This window comes from Tachyglossus aculeatus, chromosome 21 (genome assembly GCF_015852505.1).
Source record: "Tachyglossus aculeatus isolate mTacAcu1 chromosome 21, mTacAcu1.pri, whole genome shotgun sequence".
Taxonomy (NCBI): Eukaryota; Metazoa; Chordata; class Mammalia; order Monotremata; family Tachyglossidae; genus Tachyglossus; species Tachyglossus aculeatus.
This window is the reverse complement of record NC_052086.1, coordinates 47,430,865-47,458,431: the sequence shown is the minus strand read 5'-3', so window position 1 is coordinate 47,458,431 and position 27,567 is coordinate 47,430,865. Positions and strand designations below refer to the sequence as shown.

At 45.7% G+C, this 27,567-nt stretch overlaps 1 protein-coding gene across 1 annotated transcript in view; it reads left to right on the top strand.

Annotated features, from left to right (window-relative positions):
* IL21R (interleukin 21 receptor) overlaps positions 1 to 27,567 on the top strand; it is a 70,996-nt gene that overhangs the window by 40,949 nt on the left and 2,480 nt on the right. Inside the window, exons 7-8 of the mRNA XM_038763491.1 lie at positions 9,779 to 9,875; positions 13,131 to 13,215. Coding sequence (XP_038619419.1) covers positions 9,779 to 9,875; positions 13,131 to 13,215 — 182 coding nt within the window. The remainder of the gene's footprint in view (positions 1 to 9,778; positions 9,876 to 13,130; positions 13,216 to 27,567) is intronic.

Here is a 27,567-nt window from a genome sequence, read left to right as displayed (position 1 = left end):
ATAAAATAAATAGAACAATCAATCAATCAATCGTATTTATTGAGCGCTTACTGTGTGCAGAGCACTGTACTAAGCACTTGGGAAGTACAAGTTGGCAACATATAGAGACAGTCCCTACCCAGCAGTGGGCTCACAGTCTAAAACAGATATGTACAAGTAAAATAAATAAATAGAGTAATAAATCCGTACAAACATAAATACATATATACAGGTGCTGTGGGGAAGGGAAGGAGGTGAGACGGGGGGATGGAGAGGGGGACAAGGGGGAGAGGAAAAAGGGGGCTTAGTCTGGGAAGGCCTCCTGGAGGAGGTGAGCTCTCAGCTCTAACCCTAGGAGCACGAGGAGCCGAAGTGGTTAGTTTGGAGGTCCCGCAGCCGGCGTCACTGGAGAAGGTTCGGTCAGGCGCCCGGAGGTGACCCCAGTGTCCCAACCCCCACGACTTCCTTTCCCTGGACAGGGCAATCGATCAGAGTCCCTCCGAAGGGATCCCCAACAATTCACCCCTCATTTTATCTTATCGGAGAAGCAGCACGGCGTAGTGGATAGAGCACGGGCCTGACAGTCAGAAGGTCATGGGTTCTAATCCCGCTTCCTCCACACGTCTGCTGGGTCGCCTTGTTTAAGCCAATCCCGCTCCAAAGCCTTATCGAAGGCACATCTCCTCCAAGAGGCCTTCCCTGACCAAGCCCCCTGTTTCCTCTTCCTCCACTCCCTTCTGGGTCACCCTGCCTCGCTCCCTCTGCTCTTCTCGTGGCTCTGTGGAAAGAGCACGGACTTTGGAGTCAGAGGTCATGGGTTCAAATCCCGGCTCTGCCAAGTATCAGCTGGGTGACTTTGGGCAAGTCACTTCACTTCTCTGGGCCTCAGTTCCCTCATCTGGAAAATGGGGATGAAGACTGTAAGCCCCCCGTGGGACAACCTGATCACCTTGTAACCTCCCCAGCACTTAGAACATAGTAAGCGCTTAATAAATGCCATTATTATTATTATTTTCCCTTCCCAGCTGCACAGCATTTATGGACAAAGCTGTAACTTATTTATTTAGATTAATGTCCATCTCCCCCGCCAACCCCCAGGATGAGGGCAGGGAATGTGTCTGTTTATCGTTGTATTGTACTCTCCCATCCACTTAGTACAGTGCTCTGCACACAGTAAGTGCCCAATAGATACGGCTGAATGGATGAATGAATGAACTTAACTTCCCTGTGCCTCAGTTACCTCTTCTGTAAAATGGGGTTAAGGCTGTGAGCCCCATGTGGGACAGGGACTGTGATCAATCAATCAATCAATCAATCAATCAATCGTATTTATTAAGCGCTTACTGTGTGCAGAGCACTGTACTAAGCGCTTGGGAAGTCCAAGTTGGCAACATCTAGAGACAATCCCTACCCAACAGTGGGCTCACAGTCTAAAAGGGGGAGACAGAGAACAAAACCAAACATACTAACAAAATAAAATGAATAGAATAGATATGTATAAATAAATAAATAAATAGAATAATAAATTCTTACCTTTAATAATTAAATTATTAAATAATAATAATAGTGATTGTATATACTGCAGACATTACAACAGTGCTTGACGCTTGTCTGTGCCTGCTTTTCAGAATTCTCTTGTCTTAGCATGAAAAATTCTGTAATGGGTCAACCACTCAATCAGTAGAGAAGCAGCGTGGCTCAGTGGAAAGAGCACGGGCTCTGGAGTCAGAGGTCATGGGTTCGAATCCCGACTTCGCCACATGTCTGCTGTGTGATCTTGGGCAAGTCACTTAACTTCTCTGGGCCTCAGTTCCCTCATCTGTAAAATGGCGATTAAGACTGTGAGCCCCCCGTGGGACAACCTGATCACCCTGTATCCTCCCCGGCGCTTAGAACAGTGCTTTGCAAATAGTAAGCGCTTAACAAATGCCAATTATTATTATTATTATTATTACTTAGTAAGCACTTCATAAATATCGTCTATCCTGGAATAGATGCAAGTTAAGCAAATGGGACAAGTCCCTGCCCCTCATGGGGCTCACTTTCTGAGTAGGAGGGGGCACTAGTATTTAATTCCTATTTTACAGATGAGGAAACAGAGGAATGGAGAAGTTATGCTGCTTGCCCAAGGTCACCAGCGGGCTATTGGCAGAGCCAAGATTAAAACACTATATTCTAAAGTCATGCTTCCCTATACCTCCCTGACTCACTCAGACACCCTGGCGAGTTAAAATAACCAGTTTAAGAGATAGGGCATTAATCAATCAATCGTATTTATTGAGCGCTTACTGTGTGCGCAGCACTGTACTAAGCGCTTGGGAAGTCCAAGTTGGCAACATATAGAGACAGTCCCTACCCAACAATGGGCTCACGGTCTAGAAGGGGGGGACAGACAACAAAACAAAGCATGTGGACAGGTGTCGAGTCATCAGAATAAATAGAAGAAAAGCTAGATCAATCAATCAATCAATCAATCGTATTTATTGAGCGCTTACTGTGTGCAGAGCACTGTACTAAGCGCTTGGGAAGAACAAGTTGGCAACATATAGAGACGGTCCCTACCCAACAGTGGGCTCACAGTCTAGAAATCATTTTTTGATAGGTAACAAATCAATCAAGTCCAATTCCTACACGCCCTTCTCTTGAGGCTCCAGTTACAAAGGGGTTAAGTGAAGGCTCTGAAGGAAGCGAAGCAGCATGGCCTAATGGAAAATGCAGGGACCTAAAAGTCAGAGGACCTGGGTTCTAATCCTGCCTCTACCGCTTGTTCATTTTCCTTGGGCAAGTCACTTGACTTCTCTGGGCCCCAATTACCTCGTCTGTAAAATAGGGATTAAGACGGTGAGCTCCACAAGAAGCGCATGGCGTAGTGGATAAAGCAGGGGCTTGGGAGGTAGGTCTTGGGTTCTAATCCTGGATCTGCCACTTGTCCGCTGTGTGATCTTGGGCAAGTCACTTCACTTCTCCTTGCCTCAGTTACCTCGTCTGTAAAATAGGGATTAAGACGGTGAGCTTCACGAGAAGCGGCATGGCGGTAGTGGATAAAGCAGGGGCTTGGGAGGTAGGTCTTGGGTTCTAATCCCGGCTCTGCCACTTGTCCGCTGTGTGATCTCGGGCAAGTCACTTCACTTCTCCTTGCCTCAGTTACCTCATCTGTAAAATGGAGCTTGAGATTGTGAGCCCCACCTAAGACAGTGACTGTGTCCAATCTGATTTGCTTGTATCCTCCCAGTGCTTAGTATAGGGCCTGGCACATGGCGCTTAACAAAAACCATTATTATTATTATTATTATTATTATTATTATTATTATCATTATTATTATGTGGGACATGAACCGTGTCCAACCTGATTTTCTTGTTTCTACCTCAGTGTTTAGGACAGTGTCTGGAATTTTGGGACACGGACCGTGTCCAACCTGATTTCCTTGTTTCTACCTCAGTGTTTAGTACAGTGTCTGGAATTTTGGGACACGGACCGGGTCCAACCTGATTTTCTTGTTTCTACCTCAGTGTCTGGAATTTAGCAAGTGCTAACAAATACCATTTTAAAAAAGAAAAAGTCCCGCCGGTTGCCAATCCCGAGGTCCTTCTAGACAGCTGCCCACTTCCTCAGTAAACTCCAGCTCTTCTTCCCTTAGGGAGGCAAGACCCTGTTTGGAGTAAAAGAGTTAGATCTCGATTTGCAAATAGCCACTGCTTCGCTTGCCCAGGACAAGTAAATTGCAGACTGAGTAAATTGTAAAAGCTCACCTTATTTCTTTTTCCAAGGGAAGAGCAGCTAGGATGATAATACTACAAATAACAATATTGATAAACATCATCATCATCATCATAATAGAGAAGCAGTGTGACAGTGGAAAGAGCATGGAAAAATAACAATATTGATAAACATCACCATCATAATCATAATAGAGAAGCAGCGTGGCTCAGTGGAAAGAGCACGGGCTTGGGAGCCGGAGGTCATGGGTTCTAATCCCGGCTCCGCCACTTGTCAGCTGTGTGACTTTGGGCAAGTCACTTAACTTCTCTGGGCCTCAGTTATCTCATCTGTAAAATGGGGATTAATAATAATAATAATGATGATGATGGCATTTGTTAAGCACTTACTACGTGCAAAGCACTGTTTAAGCACTGGGGAGGTTACAAGGTGATCAGGTTGTCCCACAGGGGGCTCACAGTCTTAAACCCCATTTTACAGGTGAGGTAGCTGAGGCACAGAGAAGTGAAGTGACTTACCCAAAGTCACACAGCTGACAATTGGAGGAGCTGGGACTTGAACCCATGACCTCTGACTCCAAAGCCCGGGCTCTTTTCCACTGAGCCACACTGATTAAGACGGTGAGCCCCCCGTGGGACAACCTGATCACCTTATATCCCCCCCAGCGCTTAGAACAGTGCTTCGCACATCGCTAGCGCTTAACAAATGCCATTATTATTATTATTATTGTTATTAATAGTATTTGGTAAGCACTTCCTATGTGCCAAGCACCGCAGTAAGCCGTGGAGTAGTTAGAATCAATCAATCAATCAATCAATCGTATTTATTGAGTGCTTACTGTGTGCAGAGCACTGTACTAAGTGCTTGGGAAGTACAAGTTGGCAACACATAGAGACAGTCCCAACAGTAGAAGACAATCAGGTTGTATATATATATGTTTGTACATATTTGTACATATTTATTACTCTATTTATTTAGTTTACTTGTACATATCTATTCTATTTATTTTATTTTGTTAGTATGTTTGGTTTTGTTCTCTGTCTCCCCCTTTTAGACTGTGAGCCCACTGCTGGGTAGGGACCGTCTCTATATGTTGCCAACTTGCACTTCCCAAGCGCTTAGTACAGTGCTCTGCACACAGTAAGCGCTCAATAAATACGATTGATGATGATGATGATGATGATGGGGTTGGCTCACAGTCTCAAGAGGATTTAATCCCCATTATACGGATGAAGAAATGAATGCACGGAGAACTAAAGTGACTTGCCCAAGGTCACACGTCAGGCAAGTAGCAGAGCGAGGATGAAAACCCAGGTCCTCGGCCTCTGCCTCTCAGACTAGTTCCCTTCCCCACAGCACCTGTATATACGTATATATGGTTGTACATATTTATTACTCTATTTATTTATTTATTTATTTATCTTACTTGTACATTTCTATCCTATTTATTTTATTTTGTTGGTATGTTTGGTTCTGTTCTCTGTCTCCCCCTTTTAGACTGTGAGCCCACTGTTGGGTAGGGACTGTCTCTATGTGTTGCCAATTTGTACTTCCCAAGCGCTTAGTACAGTGCTCTGCACATAGTAAGCGCTCAATAAATACGATTGATTGATTGATTGATTGATTGATTGCTCTGGCCACTGGACGATGCTGCTTCTCTAAGGAAGACAGGAACCTGGATGGGAGGCTGTGTAGTGGACTTGCCTGCTAGGTTCATTCATTCATTCATTCAGTCGTATTTATTGAGCGCTTACTGTGTGCCGAGCACTGGACTAAGCGCTTGGGAAGTCCAAGTTGGCAACATATAGAGACGGTCCCCACCCGACAGCGGGCTCACAGTCTAGAAGGGGGAGACGGACAACGAAACAAAACATATAAACCGAATAAAATAAATAGAATAAATATGTACAAGTAAAATAGAGTAATAAATATGTACAAACAGCTTAGAACAGTGCTTTGCACATAGTAAGCGCTTAACAAATGCCATTATTATTATTATTACATACATATATACAGGTGCTGCGGGGAGGGGAAGGAGATAATAATAATAATAATAATAATAATGGCATTTATTAAGCGCTTACTATGTGCAAAGCACTGTTCTAAGCGCTGGGGGGTTACAAGGTAAGGCCCTTGGGGCCTCCTCCTCCTCCCGTTCCCCGGCCGGACTGCAGCTTGCAGCTTGAGAAAATGAGTCTGGGAGTCCGAAGGACCTGGGTTCTAATCCCGGCTCTGCCTCTTGTCCGCTGTGTGACCTCGGGCAAGTCACTTCACTTCTCTGTGCTTCAGTTACCTCATCTGGAAAATGGGGATTAAGACGGTGAGCCCCACGCGGGACAGAGACCCTGTCCAACCTGACGTCCTTGTGTCTACCCTAACTCTTAATACAGTGCCTGGCACATAGTAAGCGCTAAACGAATATCAAAAAATGGCAACGTAGAGAGTGATCCCTGACAGCCTGACATTTTAAATGAGAGCCTAAATCCCGACTCCGCCACTTGTCAGCTGTGTGACTTTGGGCAAGTCACTTCACTTCTCTGGGCCTCAGTTCCCTCCTCTGTAAAATGGAGAGGAAGACTGTGAGCCCCCCATGGGACAACCTGATCACCTTGTACCTTTCCCAGTGCTTAGAACAGTGCTTTGCACATAGTAAGCGCTTAATAAATGCCATCATTATCATTATTATTATTATTAACTGTGAGCCCACTGTTGGGTAGGGACCATCTCTCTATGTTGCCAACTTGTACTTCCCAAGCGCTTAGTCCAGTGCTCTGCACACAGTAAGCGCTCAATAAATCCTATTGAATGAATGGAAGTCACTTCACTTCTCTGTGCCTCAGTTCCCTCATCTGTAAAATGGGGATTAAGACTGTGAGCCCCACATGGGACAACCTGATTACCCTGTAACCTCCCCAGCGCTTAGAACAGTGCATTAGTACAGTGCTCTGCACACAGTAAGCGCTCAATAAATATGATTGATTGATTGATTGCATTGCACATAGTAAGCGCTTAATAAATGCCATCATTTTTATTATTATTGTTATTCTGATGGATGGGGTTCAGATTCCTCTAGAATTTCATTACAATGCCCACGTGAAGGCTTGGCGATTGCTTAGACCTGGATTTTTGGCTCTTAATCGTTAGTCCCTGAGCCACGCTCACCCCAAAAGGCAAGGCACTAGAAAAGGAGCTCTGCTGTCTTTAGCGAAGCAGCGTGGCTCAGTGGAAAGAGCCCGGGCTTTGGAGTCAGGGGTCATGGGTTCGAATCCCAGCTCCACCACATGTCTGCTGGGTGACCTTGGGCAAGTCACTTAACTTCTCTGAGCCTCGGTTCCCTCATCTGTAAAATGGGGGTGACTACTGTGAGCCCCACGTGGGACAACCTGATCACCTTGTAAAAACTCCCCAGCGCTTAGAACAGTGCTGTGCACATAGTAAGCACTTAATAAATGCCATCATTATTATTATTATTATTATTATTATTATTATTTAAAGATGCCAGAGATTCTCCCTCAGCGACAAACGCTTTTATGGATACCCCCTCATCAGCAGCGGTGTTGCTCTGCCCTGTGGCTTTTCCATAAAGTGGGAGAGTCGGCTTACGGTACTTTCCTTGTTAACAAGGGGATCCATGGTCTTGGGGACAAGGAGAGATCACAGGAAGCAGGGAAGCAGTGTGGCCGAGTGAAAAGAACACAAGCTTGGAAGTCGGAGGATCTGGGTTCTAATTTCGGCTCTGCCCATTGTTGACTGTGCGACCTTGGGCGAGTCACTTAACTTCTCTGCACCTCCATTTCCTTATAATTCATTCAATCGCATTTATTGAGCGCTTACTGCGTGCAGAGCACTGTACTAAATGCTTGGGAAGTACGAGTTATAATGATAATGATGGCATTCGTTAAGTGCTTACTATGTGCAAAGCACTGTTCTAAGGGCTGAGCGCTGTTCTAAGCGCTGATCTGCAAAGCAGGGATTCAATACCTACCTGTTCTGACTCCAACTCGGGCTATGAGCCGCATGCCACTTGTCTGCTGTGTGACCCTGGGCAAGTCACTTAGCTTCTCTGCACCTCCATTTCCTTATAATTCATTCAATCGTATTTATTGAGTGCTTACTGTGTGCAGCACACTGGACTAAACGCTTGGGAAGTACAAGTTATAATGATAATGATGGTATTCGTTAAGTGCTATGTGCAAAGCACTGTTCTAAGCGCTGAGCACTGTTCTAAGCGCTGATCTGCAAAGCAAGGATTCAATACCTACCTGTTCTGACTCCAACTCAGGCTATGTGCCGAGTGCCACTTGTCTGCTGTGTGACCATGGGCGAGTCACTTAACTTCTCTGCACCTCCATTTCCTTATAATTCATTCAATCATATTTATTGAGCACTTACTGTGTGCAGCGCACTGTACTAAACGCTTGGGACGTACAAGTTATAGTGATAATGATGGCATTTGTTAAGTGCTTACTATGTGCAAAGCACTGTTCTAAGGGCTGAGCACTGTTCTAAGCGCTGATCTGCAAAGCAGGGATTCAATACCTACCTGTTCTGACTCCAACTCAGGCTATGAGCCGCATGCCACTTGTCTGCTGTGTGACCCTGGGCAAGTCACTTAACTTCTCTGCACCTCCATTTCCTTATAATGATAATGATGTTATTTGTTAAGTGCTTACTATGTGCAAAGTACTGTTCTAAGCGCTGAGCGCTGTTCTAAGCACTGATCTGCAAAGCAGGGATTCAATACTTACCTGTTCTGACTCCAACTTAATAATAACGATAGCATTTATTAAGCACTTACTATGTGCAAAACACTGTTCTAAGCTCTGAGGAGGTTACAAGGTGATCAGGTTGTCCCACGGGGGGCTCACAGTCTTCATCCCCATTTTACAGATGAGGGAACTGAGGCACAGAGAAGTGAAGTGACTTGCCCAAAGTCACACAGCTGACAACTGGCGGAGCTGGGATTTGAACCCATGACCTCTGACTCCAAAACCCGGGCTCTTTCCACTGAGCCGTGCTGCTTCTCAGGCTTAGGCTAGGAGCCGCATGCCACTTGTCTGCTGCGTGACCTTGGGCAAGTCACTTGCTTCTTCTTTTGCAGTTAACTCATCCGTAAAGTGGGATTGGAGACTGTGAGCCCCACATGAGACAGGGACTGTGTCCAACCTAATATGGAAGCAGCGTGGCTCAGTGGAAATAATAATAATAATAATAATGGCATTTATTAAGTGCTTACTATGTGCAAAGCACTGTTCTAAGCGCTGGAAAGAGCCGGGCTTTGGAGTCAGAGGTCATGGGTTCACATCCCAGCTCCGCCGCTTGTCAGCTGTGTGACTTTGGGCAAGTCACTTCACTTCTCTGTGCCTCAGTTACCTCATCTGGAAAATGGGGATTGGGATTGAGCCCCATGTGGGACAACCTGATCGCCTTGTAACCTCCCCTGCGCTTAGAACAGTGCTTTGCACATAGTAAGCGCTTAACAAATACCAAAATTATTATTATTATATAGGACCTGATTATCTTGTATCTACTCCCAGTGCTTAATATAGTCTTAGGCACATAACCAATGCCTAGCAGAAACCACTATTACTGTTATTGTTATTATTAAAATTATTAGGAAAGTGAAATCCACGAGTAATGCCAAAGCCCCACGATAGCCGGTAGCCCTGGCTGCTTCTCCTATTGAACCCTTTACCCGAACAACCATGAGGAACCCAGTTGAGTTTCCCCTTTTCTCCTTTGAATTTCCCCTCCTCTGCTTTCCCTGCCCACTCGCCGAGGGAGATGCCGACCAGCAGGCACTCCTCCAAAAGGAGAAGCAAGGAGCCCTGGATCGTCGGCTCCTGGAAAACCGGGAGCCGGCAGGAATCCCAGTGAACCACGGCAGACTGGACCATGACTTTTGCTTCAAACTGAGGCCCTCGAATCTACTCTATAATTTGCTTGTTTGCCTGGGCCACCCAATGTTGGCCAACCACCTAACCGTTCCCCCTTTCTGAAGAACATCCCTTGTCTTTAAGTGTTTCCCCTTTGGAATGCCGCTGGCCCATCCTGATGTGTTTTCCTTCTTCCCCCATGAAGAAGAGGAGACCAAGGGAGGGATATTTCTGCTGCGGTTCATCATCCCGGGCCTCGTCCTGTTCCCCATCTTTGTGTACTGGACCCGTTTGCCTCAGAGGTGAGCTGAGGGCCCCAGGGTAGCGTCCGGGGCAGACCAACTACATGACCGGTTGAGCCCTACTGTGGGCAGGACCTCGTCCTGGGGGTCTAGGGAACAGTTGAAAAGACGAGACCCCTGCCCTCAGTGGGCTCATGCCCATTTTGGGGGATAGTAGGCATTAAGTGATGAATAAACCATAGCATATCTCCCCCTTTTAGACTGTGAGCCCACTGTTGGGTAGGGACTGTCTCTATATATTGCCAATTTGTACTTCCCAAGTGCTTAGTACAGTGCTCTGCACATAGTAAGCGCTCAATAAATACGATTGATGATGATGATAAAAGAATGACGGGGCAGATCAGTCAATCAATCAATCGTATTTATTGAGCGCTTACTGTGTGCAGAGCACTGGATTAAGCGCTTGGGAAGTCCAAGTTGGCAACATATAGACACGGTCCCTACCCAACAGTGGGCTCACAGTCTAGAAGATAGATAGAAATAGATTGTTAGAAATAATGGACAGAATAATTAGCATCAAAATACTCCAGCAGAGTTGTCCACCTTTCATCTTGAGAGAGGGGGCAAAATCAGGATGGGGCTTGCCTGGACGGGTTGGAAAGACCTGATTTGGGGGTCTTTTCGACCCTTCTTGAAAGTGCTCACGTCCAGTTAGAGACCCAGGCTGAGCAAGGCTGGAATTTGTCTCCAAAAACCTCCGGGGTGAAAATTGTGGCTTAGCCCTGGCATTCATAACCCTGCGGGCACAATGGCCTCTCTCATCTCACGGGGAGGGGATGGCACCCCAAAATGTGTTCTGGGAAGGCTGTGCTGACAGACGGGCCAAGGAGCCAGAGGCCCCCAGCAGCTATTCGCGGCGATTGGTGACATCCCCGGGATGGCAAGGAGCTGGGGGACGGAAGAAATGTAGGAGGGTTAGGACACAGCAAGTAGAGACGGAGAGGATGGAGAAGTAAGAGCATAAGAAAGGATCACTTTAGATGACAAGATGGGGAGGGACGGTGTTAACCCTCCCTTCATGCATTTTAGACTGTGAGCCTACTGTTGGGTAGGGACTGTCTCTATATGTTGCCAATTTGTACTTCCCAAGTGCTTAGTCCAGTGCTCTGCACATAGTAAGCGCTCAATAAATGCGATTGATGATTGATGATGATGCATTAGCTACTCAGTTCTTTCTACGTGGGCCCCTGGCTAGAATAATAATAATAATGATAATGGTATTTGTTAAGTGCTTACTATGCGCAAAGCACTGTTCTAAGCACTGGGGAGGTTACAAGGCGATCAGGTTGTCAATCAATCAATCAATCAATCGTATTTATTGAGCGTTTACTGTGTGCAGAGCACTGTACTAAGCGCTTGGGAAGTACAAGTTGGCAACATATAGAGACAGTCCCTACTCAACAGCGGGCTCACAGTCTAAAAGTCCCATGCGGGGGCTCACAGTTTCACTCCCCATTTTACAGATGAGGCAACTGAGGCCCAGAGAAGTGAAGTGACTTGCCCAAAGTCACACAGCTGACAGTTGGTGGAGCCGGGATTTGAACCCATGACATCTGACTCCAAAGCCCGGGCTCTTTCCACTGAGCCACGCTGATGACTGACCCTTCCTCTCCCGTTCCTCCCCTGGGGCTTTGCGGCTCAATCCTAAGCAGCTACGCTGAGGGGTGGCTGGCATTGGACGTGCCACACTTACCTCCCCCTCGGGGCACGATCCTTGTGCACATCCTCCTCCCCCCTGACCCGCCCAAACCCCGGTGCAGCACGGGGAGAGGGGCAAATGTGCGGCGGAGCAGAGGGCACCTGCGGAGCAATTGAGGTTAGTCCCTGCCCAAATCCTGGGCCATCAGAGAAGGGCCCGTATAACTACTGCAGCGTGACCCATTGGAAAGAGCCCGGGTTTTGGAGTCAGAGGTCGTGGGTTCACATCCCGACTTCACAATTGTCAGCTGTGTGACTTTGGGCAAGTCACTTAACGTCTCTGGGCCTCAGTTCCCTCATTTGTAAAATGGGGATTAAGACTGGGAGCTCCACGTGGGACAACCTGATCACCTTGTAACCTCCCCAGCGCTTAGAACGGTGCTTTGCACTTAGTAAGCACTTAGTAAATGCCATCATCATTATTATTATTATTATTATTATTATTACTGCAAGGTTCTCCCCAGGGTCTGGGTCACTACCACTCTCATGGTGGGGGACCACAGAGAACAAGGGCCCTGGTTCACTGCCTTGAGATTCTTGAGAAAGCAGCAAGATGAGCTGCAATAGGAAATTCAGGAGGAGGAGGAGGGGAAGGAAATTGACGCAGTGGTCTTGTCCAATTAATTGGATATCGACCCACGTCCTGGGGCTTGGCTTGGACTAAGATCTGAGCCAGATTGGGCCCGGGACTTTCAACCACTGCGGGGCTTTGGGAACCTGATCCGGGGTGGGTAAGAACTTTAATTCCTTGACAGAAAATGCCCGGTATGACCGCTGTACCTCCCCTCAAACTCCCCACCAAAGCCCATCACCGCCCGTCGCGGCATTTAGAAGAGACCCTTTTAAAAAAGGCCCGATGTCCAGAGTTGCAATCCAAGCAGAGCCCAATCCGAAATCTTCCTAGGATTGCCTCTCCTGGCCCAAACCAGAAAAGGGAGGTTGGGTGGGCTGGTGGGGGAGAATTAGGGGAAACTAGGTACAGGTTTTAGAGAAACGGAACAGAAAGCACGAGGTTATAGGGAAAAGGGAGAGAGGGGTTGGCGAGACTCCTGACACTGCGGTTTTCAATCAGCTGCCAGCCAACGGGCCTGTTGTATTCTGTAGATTCGTATTCATTCATTCAATCGTATTTTTTGAGCACTTACTGTGTGCAGAGTGCTGTACTAAGCGCTTGGGAAGTACAAGTTGGCAACATCTAGAGATGGTCCCTACCCAACAACGGGCTCACAGTCTAGAAGGGGGAGACAGACAATAAAACTAAACATGTGGACAGGTGTCATCACAATAAATAGAAATAAAGCTAGATGCACATCATTAGCAAAATAAATAGAATAGTAAATATGTACAATCTGTACAAACATATATACAGGTGCTGTGGGGAGGGGAAGAAGGTAGGGCAGGGGGCGTGGGGAGGAGGAGAGGAAAAAGGGGGCTCACTGTTGCGGTGCGGGTGGGGGAATTGGAGAGAAGAGCTTTTCCACTGTAAATCCGCCCCCGGCGTGGGTCCCGCTCCGCCTCTCACTGGGCTCTCACTCTTGTTTGCCTCTGAATTTTTAGGCTGTGGAAGAAGATGTGGGTGCTTGTCCCCGACCCCGCGCCTTTCTTCAAGCCCCTGTACGTGGCTCACAAAGGAGACTTTAAGGTACCCATCAAAACCGAGATCTTAACCCGTGACTCAAATACACAGACCGTGAAGTTAAAAAAAGAAAACAACGGCGCTTGATTTTTGACTGAGACTTTCCGGGCGAGGGGAACTGGTGGGAGGATGTGTTTTGTTCCCCAAACCGGGATTTTCTCTGCGCTGGGGTGCCCGCTCCCGGCTACCTGTTGTTGTGGAAAATACTAGCCCTGCGAACGGCACTTCTGAAAGATCATTTAGGCCATCCTCCTGCTTCATTCATTCAGTCAATCGTATTTTTGAGCGCTTACTGTGTGCAGGGATTGTTAGTATGTTTGGTTTTGTTCTCCGTCTCCCCCTTTTAGACTGTGAGCCCACTGTTGGGTAGGGGCTGTCTCTATATGTTGCCAATTTGTACTTCCCAAGCGCTTAGTACAGTGCTCTGCACATAGTAAGCGCTCAATAAATACGATTGATGATGATGATGATGATGTCTGGGGCAGGGGATGTTCATTCATTCATTCATTCATTCATTCAATCGTATTTATTGAGCACTTACTGTGTGCACAGCACTGGACTAAGCGCTTGGGAAGTACAAGTTGGCAACAGATAGAGAAGGTCCCTACCCAACAGCGGGCTCACAGTCTCTAGGAGGGAGAGACAGAGAACAAAACAAAACATGTTAACAAAATAAAATAAATAGAATATGTACAAGTAAAATCAATAGATAGAGTAATAAATCCGTACAAACATATATACACATATACAGGTGCTGTGGGGAAGGGAAGGAGGTAAGATCGGGGGGATGGAGGAGGGGAAGAGGAAGGAGGGGGCTCAGTCTGGGATGTACAGGAGAATAGAGAAGGGAGAAAATAGAGGAGTCAAGAGAGCAACACTCTCTACGGGCTTAGAAACCCCCTTACTGCAGGGCACCCATTGCTGAGACACCTTGGGGAAAAGGCAGATGGCAACCAAATCCACGTCCACAAAGCTCCTAGGAGAAAGGCCCGGCTTAAATGGCAGCAGGCCCATAGCCTACATGTCATTTCCACACACGCTCTTGGCCCTCCGCTGTCCAGAGCATAGAATTCATTCATTCGATCGTATTTGTTGAGCATATTTATTCTACTTATTTTATTTTGTTAATATGTTTTGTTTTGTTCTCCGTCTCCCCCTTCTAGACTGTGAACCCGCTGTTGGGTAGGGACCGTCTCTAGATGTTGCCAACTTGGACTTCCCAAGCGCTTAGTCCAGTGCTCTGCACACAGTAAGCGCTCAATAAATACGATTGATGATGATGATAATACGATTGATTGATTGATTGATTGAGCGCTTACTGTGTGCAGAGCACTGTACTCGGCGCTTGGGCAGTACAAGTTGGCAACATATAGAGACGGTCCCTACTCAACAACGGGCTCACAGTCTAGACTAACTCACAGGAGCAGGGGCCGTGAATATACTCCATTCTCATCTAACAGGTAGATCGACTTTTAAGCGGAGCGTGGGAGAGGCTTCTTGATGGGAGAATAGTTGGCTTCTTTATGGGAAGCAGTTGGTGGATAAACGGGAGGGGTTGTCTCATAATGGGCCAAAAGATGGGGGTGAGGGGAAAAACAGAGAAGGGAGGGTGCAGAGAGAAGGGAAGAGATGTGGAGATGACAGATCTAAAAAGGCCAGAAGAGATGGAGAGGCAGTGTGGCTCAGTGGAAAGAGCCCGGGCTTGGGAATCAGCAGTCACGGGTTCTAATTACGGCTGTGCCACTTGTCAGCTGGGTGACTTTGGGCAAGTCACTTCACTTCTCTGGGCCTTGGTTCCCTCATCTGTAAAATGAGGATTAAGACTGTGAGCCCCACGTGGGACAACCTTGATTTCCTTGTATCCCCTCAGTGTTTAGAACAGTGCTTGGCACATAGCGCTTAACGAATACCAACATTATTATTATTATTATTAAGGGGTACCTCACCAAGTCACACTGTCTGCTGCTGCGCCCCCTTCCCCAATCTCCTTGGTGGTCAATCAATCGAGCCCGTAGTTGGGTAGGTATCCAGTGCTTAGAACAGTGCTTTGTACATAGTAAGCGCTTAATAAATGCCATCATTATTATTATTATCAATCAATCAATCAATCGTAATTATTGAGCTCTTACTGTGTGCAGAGCACTGTACTAAACGCTTGGGAAGTCCAAGTTGGCAACATATAGAGACAGTCCTTACCCAACAGTGGGCTCGCAGTCTAGAAGGGGGAGGCAGAGAACAAAACCAAACATATTAACAAAATAAAATAAATACAATAGATATGTACAGGTAAAATAAATAAATAGAGTAATAAATCCATACAAACATATATACATATATACAGGTGCTGTGGGGAAGGGAAGGAGGTTTTGTTAATATGTTTGGTTTTGTTCTCTGTCTCCCCCTTCTAGACTGTGAGCCCACTGTTGGGTAGGGACCGTCTCTATATGTTGCCAACTTGTACTTCCCAAGCGCTTAGTACAGTGCTCTGCACACAGTAAACGCTCAATAAATACGATTGATTGATTGATTGATTAATAAATGCCATTATTATTATTATTATTATTGTCTCTGCTGTTGCCAAATTGTACTTTCCAAGCATTTAGTACAGTGTTCTGCACACAGTAAGCGCTTAATAAATACGATTGAATGAATGAATGAATCAATCAAACGGAATGAGCGCTTACTATCTCCCAGAGTCAGATGATAGTAGCCCTCCAACCCCAGAAGAATGGACCCTTCTTAGACTGACAGAACTCCAGATCCTGGCCCAGGAAGGGCCGATTCTTCCGGACCAAGCAACCATTAGCTTCCAGTCCTTCTGCCACCTGAGCGAGGCGGTGGGAGGAGGTCGCCTGGCCTTTCTGGGATATTCCATGGAATATCCAGGAGGTTGGGCAATGAGGAAAGTACTTGTACTTGTACTTCCCAAGCGCTTAGTACAGTGCTCTGCACACAGTAAGCGCTCAATAAATATGATTGATTGATTGATTGATTGATTGAGGAAAGTCTAGGTCAGATGGAGAGGCTGAGGCTGCTAGGCACCCCTCCCCTCCAGCCCTCCTTTTCCCCCAACCCTATTGTCACATTGGAGCTGCAACCGTCCCCCCTCAGACCCCCAACTCAGCCCACCGCAGATTCATTCATTCAATCGTATGTATTGAGCGCTCACTGTGTGCAGAGCACTGGACTAAGCGCTTGGGAAGTCCAAGTTGGCAACATATAGAGACGGTCCCTACCCAACAACAGGCTCACAGTTGAGACAGACAATAAAACAAAACACGTGGACAGGTGTCAAGTCATCAGAATAAATAGAAGTAAAGCTAGATGCACATCATGAACAAAATAAATAGAATAGTAAATATGTACAAGTAAAATAGAGAGTAATACATTCATTCATTCATTCAATCATATTTATTGAGCGCTCACTGTGTGCAGAGCACTGGACTAAGCGCTTGGGAAGTCCAAGTTGGCAACATATAGAGACGGTCCCTACCCAACAACAGGCTCACAGTTGAGACAGACAATAAAACAAAACATGTGGACAGGTGTCAAGTCATCAGAATATATAGGAGTAAAGCTGGAGGCACACCATTAACAAAATAAATAGAATAGTAAATATGGACAAGTGAAACAGAGTAATACATTCATTCATTCAATCATATTTATTGAGTGCTTACTGTGTGCACAGCACTGGACTAAGCGCTTGGGAAGTCCAAGTTGGGAACATATAGAGACGGTCCCTACCCAACAACGGGCTCACAGTCGAGACAGACAACAAAATAAAACATGTGGACAGGTGTCAAGTCATCAGAATAAATAGAAGTAAAGCTAGAGGCACATCATTAACAAAATCAATAGAATAGTAAATATGGACAAGTAAAACAGAGTAATACATTCATTCATTCAATCGCATTTATTGAGCGCTCACTGTGTGCAGAGCACTGGACTAAGCACTTGGGAAGTACAAGTTGGCAACATATAGAGACAAATCCCTACCCAACAACGGGCTCACAGTTGAGACAGACAACAAAACAAAACATGTGGACAGGTGTCAAGTCATCAGAATAAATAGAAGTAAAGCTGGAGGCACATCATTAACAAAATAAATAGAATAGTAAATATGTACAAGTAAAATAGAGTAATATATTCATTCATTCAATCGTCTTTATTGAGGACTTACTGTGTGCAGAGCACTGGACTAAGCACTTGGGAAGTACAAGTTGGCAACATATAGAGACGGTCCCTACCCAACAACGGACTCATAGTAGAGACAGACAATAAAACAAAACATGTGGACAGGTGTCAAGTCATCAGAATAAATAGAAGTAAGGCTAGAGGCACATCATTAACAAAATAAATAGAATAGTAAATATGGACAAGTAAAATAGAGTAATAAATCTGTACAAACATATATACAGGTGCTGTGGGGAGGGGAAGGAGGTAAGGCGGGGGGGATGGGGAGGAGGAGAGGAAAAAGGGGGCTCAGCTCCATTAAATCAGTCGACAAATCAATGGTATTTATTGAATGCTTACTCTGTGCAACACGGCACTAAGGATTCGGAAAGTACAGTAGAATTGGTAGACAAGATTTCTGCCCTTAAGGAGTTTATAATCTAGTGAATGGTTAATAATAATAATAATAATAATAGGCATTTGTTAAGCGCTTACTATGTGCAAAGCACTGTTCTAAGCGCTGGGGAGGATACAGGGTGATCAGGTTGCCCCACGTGGGGCTCACAGTCTTCACCCCCATTTTACAGATGAGGGAACTGAGGCTCAGAGAAGTTAAGTGATGTGCCCAAGATCACACAGCAGACATGTGGTGGAGCCGGGATTCGAACCCATGACCTCTGACTCCGAAGCCCGGGCTCTTTCCACTGAGCCATGCAGGATGGCAGGTCCCTTGACACCCCTGGTGCAAGTCCTTTGCACATAGTAAGCGCTTAATAAATGCCATTATTATTATTATTATTATTATTATTATTATTATTATTATTATTATTATTATCTGTGCCCAGGCAGGGAGGGATCAACCCTTCTCCTCACCGCCTCGGGGGTCCTTGTCCTGTCCACTAGCAAAACCATTTCCTGACTCTGTGTTCACCCTTTTAGCCTGACCACTGGAAGTGGCTCTGCCAGCCTCTGGGGAACGTTATTCCCCACTGTCAATCAATCAATCAATCAATCGTATTTATTGAGCGCTTACTATGTGCATGTCCAAAGTCGATTTATTGATGATGGTATTTGTTAAGCGCTTACTAGGTGCCAAGCACTGTTCTAAGCGCTGGGAGAGATACAAGGTAATCAGGTTGTCCCACGTGGGGCTCACAGTCTTCATTCATTCATTCATTCATTCATTCATTCATTCAATCGTATTTATTGAGCGCTTACTGTGTGCAGAGCACTGTACTAAGCACTTGGGAAGTACAAGTTGGCAACATATAGAGACGGTCCCCACCCAACAGCGGGCTCACAGTCTAGAAGAAGTCTTCATCCCCATTTTACAGCTGAAGTTACTGAGGCACACGGCAGTGAAGTGACTTGCCCAAAGTCACACAGCTGAGAAGTGGCAGAGCTGGAATTAGAACCCGCGACTTCTGACTCCCAAGCCCGGGCTCTTTAATAATAAAGACACAGGCCCTTCCCCACAGCACCTGTATATATATATATATATATGTTTGTACATATTTATTACTGTATTTATTTATTTATTTATTTTACTTGTACCTATCTATTCTATTTATTTTATTTTGTTAGTATGTTTGGTTTTGTTCTCTGTCTCCCCCTTCTAGACTGTGAGCCCACTGTTGGGTAGGGACTGTCTCTATATGTTGCCAGCTTGTACTTCCCAAGCGCTTAGTACAGTGCTCTGCACACAGTAAGTGCTCAATAAATACGATTGATTGATTGATTAATAATAATAATAATGATGGCATTTATTAAGCGCTTACTATGTGCAAAGCACTGCTCTTTCCACTAAGCCATGCCACTTAGTGGGAATCAGACTCCCCCAGCCACCCTCAGAAACACAAAGGAGTGTGTCCGGCCTAATTTGTATCTACCCCAGTGTGCCTAGTATCATCATCAATCATATTTATTGAGCGCTTACTGTGTGCAGAGCACTGTACTAAGCGCTTGGGAAGTACAAGTTGGCAACATATAGAGACAGTCCCTACCCAACAGTGGGCTCACAGTCTAAAAGGGGGAGACAGAGAACAAAACCAAACATACCAACAAAATAAAATAAATAGAATAGAAACGTACAGGTAAAATAAATAAATAAATAGAGTAATAAATATGTACAAGCATATATACATATATACAGGTGCTGTGGGGAAGGGAAGGAGGTAAGATGGGGGGATGGAGAGGGGGACGAGGGGGAGAGGAAGGAAGGGGCTCAGTCTGGGAAGGCCTCCTGGAGGAGGTGAGCTCTCAGTAGGGCCTTGAAGGGAGGAAGAGAGCTAGTAGAAATAATTGTAGTTAGAAGTAGTATTAGTATTTACTAAGTGCTTACTGTGTACCCAGTAGAGCACTGTCCTAAGTCCTGGTGTGCCTAGTAGAAATATTTGTAGTTAAAAGTAGTATTAGTATTTACTAAGTGCTTACTGTGTACCCAGTAGAGCACTGTCCTAAGTCCTGGGAAAGTAAACAGAGGTAGGGATTAGGCATGACCCTTGTCCCTCAGGGCGTTCACCAGGTAAGAATATGAGGGGGGCGAGAGGACTGGCAACAGAAACATACAGAGTGATGAAACAATACAGCACTAAAGAAACTTACAAGAAAAGGATAAATATGTCACCTTGTAACCTCCCCAGCGCTTAGAACAGTGCTTTGCACATAGTAAGCGCTTAATAAATGCCATTATTATTATTATTATGTAAATTAAAAACGAAAATAGGCAAGGTGCTGTGGCTACGCTCGTTGTGGGCAGGGAATGCGTCCGTTATATTGCTATTATTTTATTCTCTCAAGCGCCTAGTGCAGTGCCCCGCACAGAGTTAGCGCTCAATAAATATGATTGCCTGACAAAAGGGTGTCACTCCCCCCCTGCCTGGGTGAGAATGAGACTGTTGGTGCTGAGCTTCCTCTCCCTCACACTCTCTCTGATTCTCTTTTTCCTTTCATCTTCTCTCTCCTCCCTACCCCTAGCTTGAGAAGAGAGGAGATAAACCAGAAGGGTTAGCACTTTTTTACGGTATTTGTTAAACATTTACTAGGTTTAGAGGAGAGGAGATAACCCAGCATGATTAGCACTTTTTTGTGGTATTTGTTAGGCACTTACTAGGTGTGGAGCACTTCTATATTAAGGGCTGGTATAAATAGAAGCTAATCAGGTGGGACACAATTCATGTCCCACATGGGGCTCATAGTATTAATCACCATTTTACAGATGAGGGAACTGAGGCACAGAGAAGTGAAGTGACTTGCCCATGATCACTCAGGAAACAAGAGGGCCTTTTGAATCCCAGGCCCACGCTCTGCGGGCCGCCCTCCCTGGATATCAATCAATCAATCAATCGTATTTATTGAGCGCTTACTGTGTGCAGAGCACTGTACTAAGCCCTTGGGAAGTCCAAGTTGGCAACATCTAGAGACAGTCCCTACCCAACAGTGGGCTCACAGTCTAGAAGGGGGAGATAGACAACAAAACCAAACATATTAACAAAATAAAATAAATAGAATTTATTCTATTCTATTTTATTTTAGAATTTTAAATTAAATTTATAATTCTATTTTAGAATTTTATTCTATTCAATAGAATGTACAAGTAAAATAAATAGAGTAATAAATATGTACATCCTAGAGAAGCAGCGTGGCTCAGTGGAAAGAGCCCAGGCTTTGGAGTCAGAGGTCATGGGTCCAAATGCCGGCGCTGCCACTTGTCAGCTGGGTGACTTTGGGCAAGTCACTTGACTTCTCTGTGCCTCAGTTACCTCATCTGGAAAATGGGGATTAAGACTGTGAGCCCCCCCTGGGACAACCTGATCACCTTGTAACCTCCCCAGCGCTTAGAACAGTGCTTTGCACATAGCAAGTGCTTAATAAATGGCATCATTATTATTATTATTAGACGGGGGACGTTCATGGGACTTAAAGGGATCCAAGTACCGTATCTTTGAATGAATGATGGAGGCATCCAACTCTCCCAATGTTGTCCAAGGCAACATCCTCCTTCCCCTCCCCACAGCACCTGTATATATGTATATATGTTTGTACATGTTTATTACTCTATTTATTTTACTTGTACATATTTATTCTATTTATTTTATTTTGTTAATATGTTTTGTTTTGTTGTCTGTCTCCCCCTTCTAGACTGTGAGCCCACTGTGGGGTAGGGACCGTCTCTAGATGTTGCTGACTTGGACTTCCCAAGCGCTTAGTACAGTGCTCTGCGCACAGTAAGCGCTCAATAAATACGATTGAATGAATGAATTAATGAATCCTGCAGGAGGGCTTGCACAATCAAACCGTCAACCATGGAAAAAAATCTCTGGTTGTCCACCTGCTCCAGCGACCTTACCACAAAGCCACAGAGGCCTGGAGATAGGCTGCAGAGGAGAGAGAGGGAAAGAGAAAGAGAGAGGGAAAGAAAGGGAAAGAGAGAGAGAGAGGAGAGAGATAGGTTCGGGAGAGGGGAGGGAAGGATTTTCCATTCTATTAAACTGTGTTATTCGTTAAGTTGATCTAGGCCCAAAACTGCCCGGAGGTAAAGGGAAAGGACGGGTGAGGGTGACCAGAGAAGGTCATTCATTCATTCATTCAATCGTATTTATTGAGCGCTTACGGTGTGCAGAGCACTGTACTAAGTAAGCACTTGGGAAGTACAAGCTGGCAACATCTAGAGACGGTCCCTACCCAACAGCGGGCTCACAGTCTGGAAGGGGGAGACAGAGAACAAAACAAAGCATATTGACAAAATAAAATAAATAGAATAAATAGGTCTTTAGGTTCTGGGGTCCCTCTGGGAATTTACAACTATTACCACCAGGCTAGAGAGTGTTGGCAGCAGCCTTGGCCAGGGCGGAGGAGCTAGGATAGTTGGAAGCCAAGCGGGCCTGAGAGGAGCAAGCAATGGGGAGAAGTGGGGAACCCTGCCTGTGACTTCATTCATTCATCCAATCGTATTTATTGAGCGCTTACTGTGTGCTGAGCATTGTACTAAGCGCTTGGACTTATGTGTTTGTACATATTTATTACTCTATTTATTTATTTTACTTGCACATATCTATTCTATTTATTTTATTTTGTTAGTATGTTTGGTTTTGTTCTCTGTCTCCCCCTTTTAGACTGTGAGCCCACTGTTGGGTAGGGACTGTCTCTATATGTTGCCAACTTGTACTTCCCAAGCACTTAGTCCAGTGCTCTGCACACAGTAAGCGCTCAACAAATACGATTGATTGATTGATTGATTGGACTTGAGCTCAGGTAGGTTGTCGGCCAGGGTTCAAACTCCCTGGTGGCAAACTTTTGGTAGACTTTGAAGGGGTGAAGAGAGCTCTGGGAAGGTAACAGGTTTGCAAATGATCAAAGCCTGGGCACCCAGGCAGTTGCCTCTGCAGTTTGATCAGTCCTCAGAAACATGCCTGTTGGGTCAGGCGGGGCAGGGGGGAGCGCGGGAGGGGGGGACGGGACCGTTCGCAGAGAGGATGTGGTGATTTTGCTAAAACCTGAGCCCAGACTGTACAAGCATCTGGCAAGATCCAGAACTACGGCGTCCGGTGCTGCAGCAGAGCCTTTGTTCAGCATTTTCAACAGCGAAGGAGGCTGGATGTGGGGGCGGAGGGGGAAGGGGAGTGGGTAGACAACCAACAAAATAACTCCCTCGCCAGGAAGTACGTACAGAGGTGGTAGTGAAACTCCCCCATGGCCTTGCTGGTTACATTTCACCTCAGCTCAGGGAGAGCTGGCTTCTAGACTGTGAGCCCACTGTTGGGTAGGGACTGTCTCTATACGTTGCCAACTTGTACTTCCCAAGCACTTAGTACAGTGCCCTGCACACAGTAAGCGCTCAATAAATATGATTGATTGATTCAGAGGACTCGAAAGAGCTGAGAGGCTGTCCTTCCAGAAGGCGGGCTTCATGCACAAGAATCTCTTTACCCTTGGAAGTGCTGAGGAAGGAGGTGGGTTGGGGAGAATAGCAGAAGCAGGTGGAGGGTTCGGGGGAAGGAGCAGAGTTTCAGATCCAGATTTTCACTCCAGGTCTTTGACATCTCCTTTGGGCCGTCCCATATCTGGGAAAGCTCCTGGATTTCAGCTCCAAATTTGCCAAACCTAAAGCAAAAATGTTCGCTACCCTCCTATCTCCCGTCTACAGCTACCTTGGCCTTTTTGTCTCACTAGTTCAGGACACTGGCATGAAATGTCTGTGGTTTGTTCATTCAGTCAGGTTCTTCCTTTAGGCCTTGCTCTCCGGTTCACTGTTCCCTTGCTCAGTTTGTCGAATCCCGTCCTGATTCCATAGTGCTTTCAACCCAGGAATGGTATTTATTTATCGGATACCTACCGAGCACAGATCACCGTACTAATATGGTGGAAGGAGGACTACAATAGAAGCAGTCCCAGCCGAGTTAAAATACACCGAGTTAGACTAACACTGCCTGTTTTCTCCCAGTTACCTCAACCTTCTCTCCTTCCTCAAACTATCACTGGGAAGGAGAGATATTATTACTTCCACAATAAAAGTGGAAACTCTCGAGCTTGAAGAGGATAAAGGTCCAAAGGACCAAAACCTAGACATTAGAAACAAAGTGGTTTTGACTTTGCACTGTCCGCACACGCAGCCCTATCAAGGCACTTGGTAATCCACCAGAGCAAGCAGTTATCAAGAGATATTGAAAAACACAGGACTGATTACTAATTTGAATCTATTTCAATAGAAACATTTGGGAGACTAAGAGCTTTTTTTAAAAAAAATGGGATTTGTTAAGCACTTACTGTGTCAGGCCCTGCATTAAGAACTGGCTAATCAGGTTGGACACAGTCCATGCCCCACGTGAGGCTCTCTGCCTTAATCCTCACTTGTACAGAAAGGGAAGTGAGGCATAGAGCAGTTAGGTAATAATAATGATGGCATTTATTAATAATAATAATAGCATTTATTAAGCACTTACTATGTGCAAAGCACTGTTCTAAGTGCTGGGGAGGTTACAAGGTGATCAGGATGTCCCACGGGGGGCTCATAGTCTTCATCCCCATTTTATAGATGAGGTAACTGAGGCCCAGAGAAGTTAAGTGACTTGCCCAAAGTCACACAGCTGACAATTGGTGGAGCTGGGGTTTGAACCCATAACCCCTGACTCCAAAGCCCACGCTCTTTCCGTGGAGCCATTAAGCACTTACTATGTGCAAAGCACAAAGTTCCAAGCGCTGGGGAGGATACGAGGGGGTCGGGTTGTCCCACGGGGGGCTCACAGTCTTAATCCCCATTTTACAGGTGAGGGAACTGAGGCACAGAGAAGTTAAGTGACTTGCCCAAAGTCACATAGCTGACAATTGGCAGAGGCTGGATTTGAACCTAAAGCCCGGGCTCTTTCCACTGAGCCATGCTGCTCCTCAGTTAGGTGACTTGCCCAAGGTCACATAGCAGACAAGTAGCAGAGGCAGGATTAGAATTCAAGTCCTGACTCTCAGGCCCGTGCTCTTTCCACTAGGCCACACTGCTTCATGCTGCATTGTGACAACTCTGTCCTTCAAAACTCTAAATAAAACTCTCACGGCTTTTCCGAAGCCTTCTCAGGCTTGCCCGTGACTTCAGGCAACTCCAACCCTTTGGGTTATATCCGTTAAAAAACTTGTGATGTACCTATTAATGTGTCTGTCACTGGTGTTCTTAAAATCTTTCCATACATATGAATATCTGCCATTTCTATTTTGTATTTTTAAGTCTGCCTGTTTATTTGTGCTTGTTCTCCCCCAGTACATGGAAACTCCTTGAGAATAGGGTTTGCACCTCCTAGTTCCTCTACAACCCTCACAGTGGAGGGTTTGCACACAGTGCTTTGCACATAGTAAGTGCTTAACAAATGCCAACATTATTATTATTATTATTATTATTATTATTATTATTATTATTGTTACTGGCTAATATAGTTTCTTGCCTTTGATGAAGACAACCTTCAACCAGAAAAGAGCTAATGGCAGGCATCTGAGGTTGGTTAATAACCACTTACTGAGCACTCCCTGGGTGCACAACACTACACAAGATGCTCAAGAAGCGAGGGAAAAGATTAGCTTTTGCATCTACGCTCAGGAATTGTATTTTTTTTTAATGTTTAATCTCCCCTGCTAAGAGTGTAAACCCTTTGTGGGCAGGGAATATGTCACTTTCCAAACACCTAGTATCGATCAATCCCACAAAAATGCTGCTGCTGCCACTACTACTACTACAATAGAGAAGCAGCGTGGCTCAATGGAAAGAGCCCGGGCTTTGGAGTCAGAGGTCATGGGTTCAAATCCCCGCTCTGCCAATTGTCAGCTGTGTGACCTTGGGCAAGTCGCTTAGCTTCTCTGTGCCTCAGTTACCTCATCTGTAAAATGGGGAGTAAGACTGTGAGCCCCACGTGGGACAATCTGATTACCTTGTAACCTCCCCAGCACTTAGAACAGTGCTTTGCACATAGTAAGCGCTCAACAAATGCCATAATTATCGTTATTACTATTACAACAGCAACATCTAGGAAGCTCTATTAATCTTGATGAAACCCACAGTGAGCCAAGTTTGAAAGTCAAGCTTTCTGGGCCTCCGGAGTTGCATGGAAAGTCCAAAGCAAAAATAATGGTTCTCCAGCCCAGTGAACTATCTAGGTTCCTGTCAACAGGTAATAATAATAATAATAATAATAATAATAATAATAATAATAATGTTGGCATTTGTTAAGTGCTTACTATGCGCAAAGCACTGTTCTAAGCGCTTGGGGGATACAAAGTCCCACGTGGGGCTCAGTCTTAATCCCCATTTTACAGATGCGGTAACTGAGGCTCAGAGAAGTTAAATGACTTACCCAAGGTTACACAGCAGACATGTGGCGGAGCTGGGATTCGAACCCATGACCTCTGACTCCAAAGCCCGTGCTCTTTCCACTGAGCCCCACAAGATCTGCTTTTCTCTCAGGTGACCTTCACTTGATGTGGTTTAGTTTTCACTTCTACTTTTTATCTGCTCCTTCAGACTCCACCACGCCAATATGGGATTCTGGTGGGGAAGCCCGGGTCTGGAGGCGAATCCCAAGGAGCTAGGAATAGCCGTGCTGGGTTTGAAGCTTTTCGGCGGGGTGGAATTGCAACTCCCTGTGGAGCTGGTAGTTCTTGCAATCCCACAGGTCGGCTCAGCGGGCCCGTGGGGAGTCGTACGGAGGTCTCGGGGGGAAGACCGATAACGAAACTCGTGAGTTCGGCTATGAACGCCGCCAGTGGAATGGCTGGCCTGAGATTGCGGACTGAGTCAGCGGCAGATGTAAAAATAGACAGGCCCACCCCCGCGCTCTCCCTGCCTCTCAGCCCTTAATACCTTCCGGGATCAGAAGTCACCTCTAAATTACACTAGCCACCCGGGCTAATACTGCCCCTTTTTTATTTTCCCTGTTCGCTCACCATGGGAATTTTGTCGTTGAGTCGTCCTTCGGTTTGCAGACCACGTGAGACGGCGGTGGGATCCCCCGACTCCCCCCTTCTGCTCTACCCCTCTTCCCCGCCCCATACCACTTGTGTATATTTGTACCTATTTACTATTCTATTTATTAATGGTGGGTCTATATCTGTCATTCTATTTATCTGTTTTGATGCTGTTGATCATCATCATCATCAATCGTATTTATTGAGCGCTTACTGTGTGCAGAGCACTGTACTAAGCGCTTGGGAAGTACTAATTGGCAACATATAGAGACAGTCCCTACCCAACAGTGGGCTCACAGTCTAAAAGGGGGAGACAGAGAACAAAACCCAACATACTAACAAAATAAAATAAATAGAATAGATATGTACAAGTAAAATAGAGTAATAAATATGTTGATGCCGGTCTACTTGTTTTGTTTGGTTGTCTGTCTCCCCCTTCTAGACTGTGAGGCCACTGTTGGGTAGGGATTGTCTCTATTTGTACTTTCCAAGCGCTTAGTACAGTGCTCTGCACACAGTAAGCACTCAATAAATACAATTGAATGAATCAACGGATGACAAAGTAGGGCACAGTGGATAGAACTCAGGCCTGGGCATCAGGTCATGACTTCTAACCCCAGCTCTGAGCCCACTGTTGGGTAGGGACTGTCCCTATATGTTGCCAACTTGTACTTCCCAAGTGCTTAGTACAGTGCTCTGCACACAGTAAGCACTCAATAAATACGATTGATTGATTGATTGTCT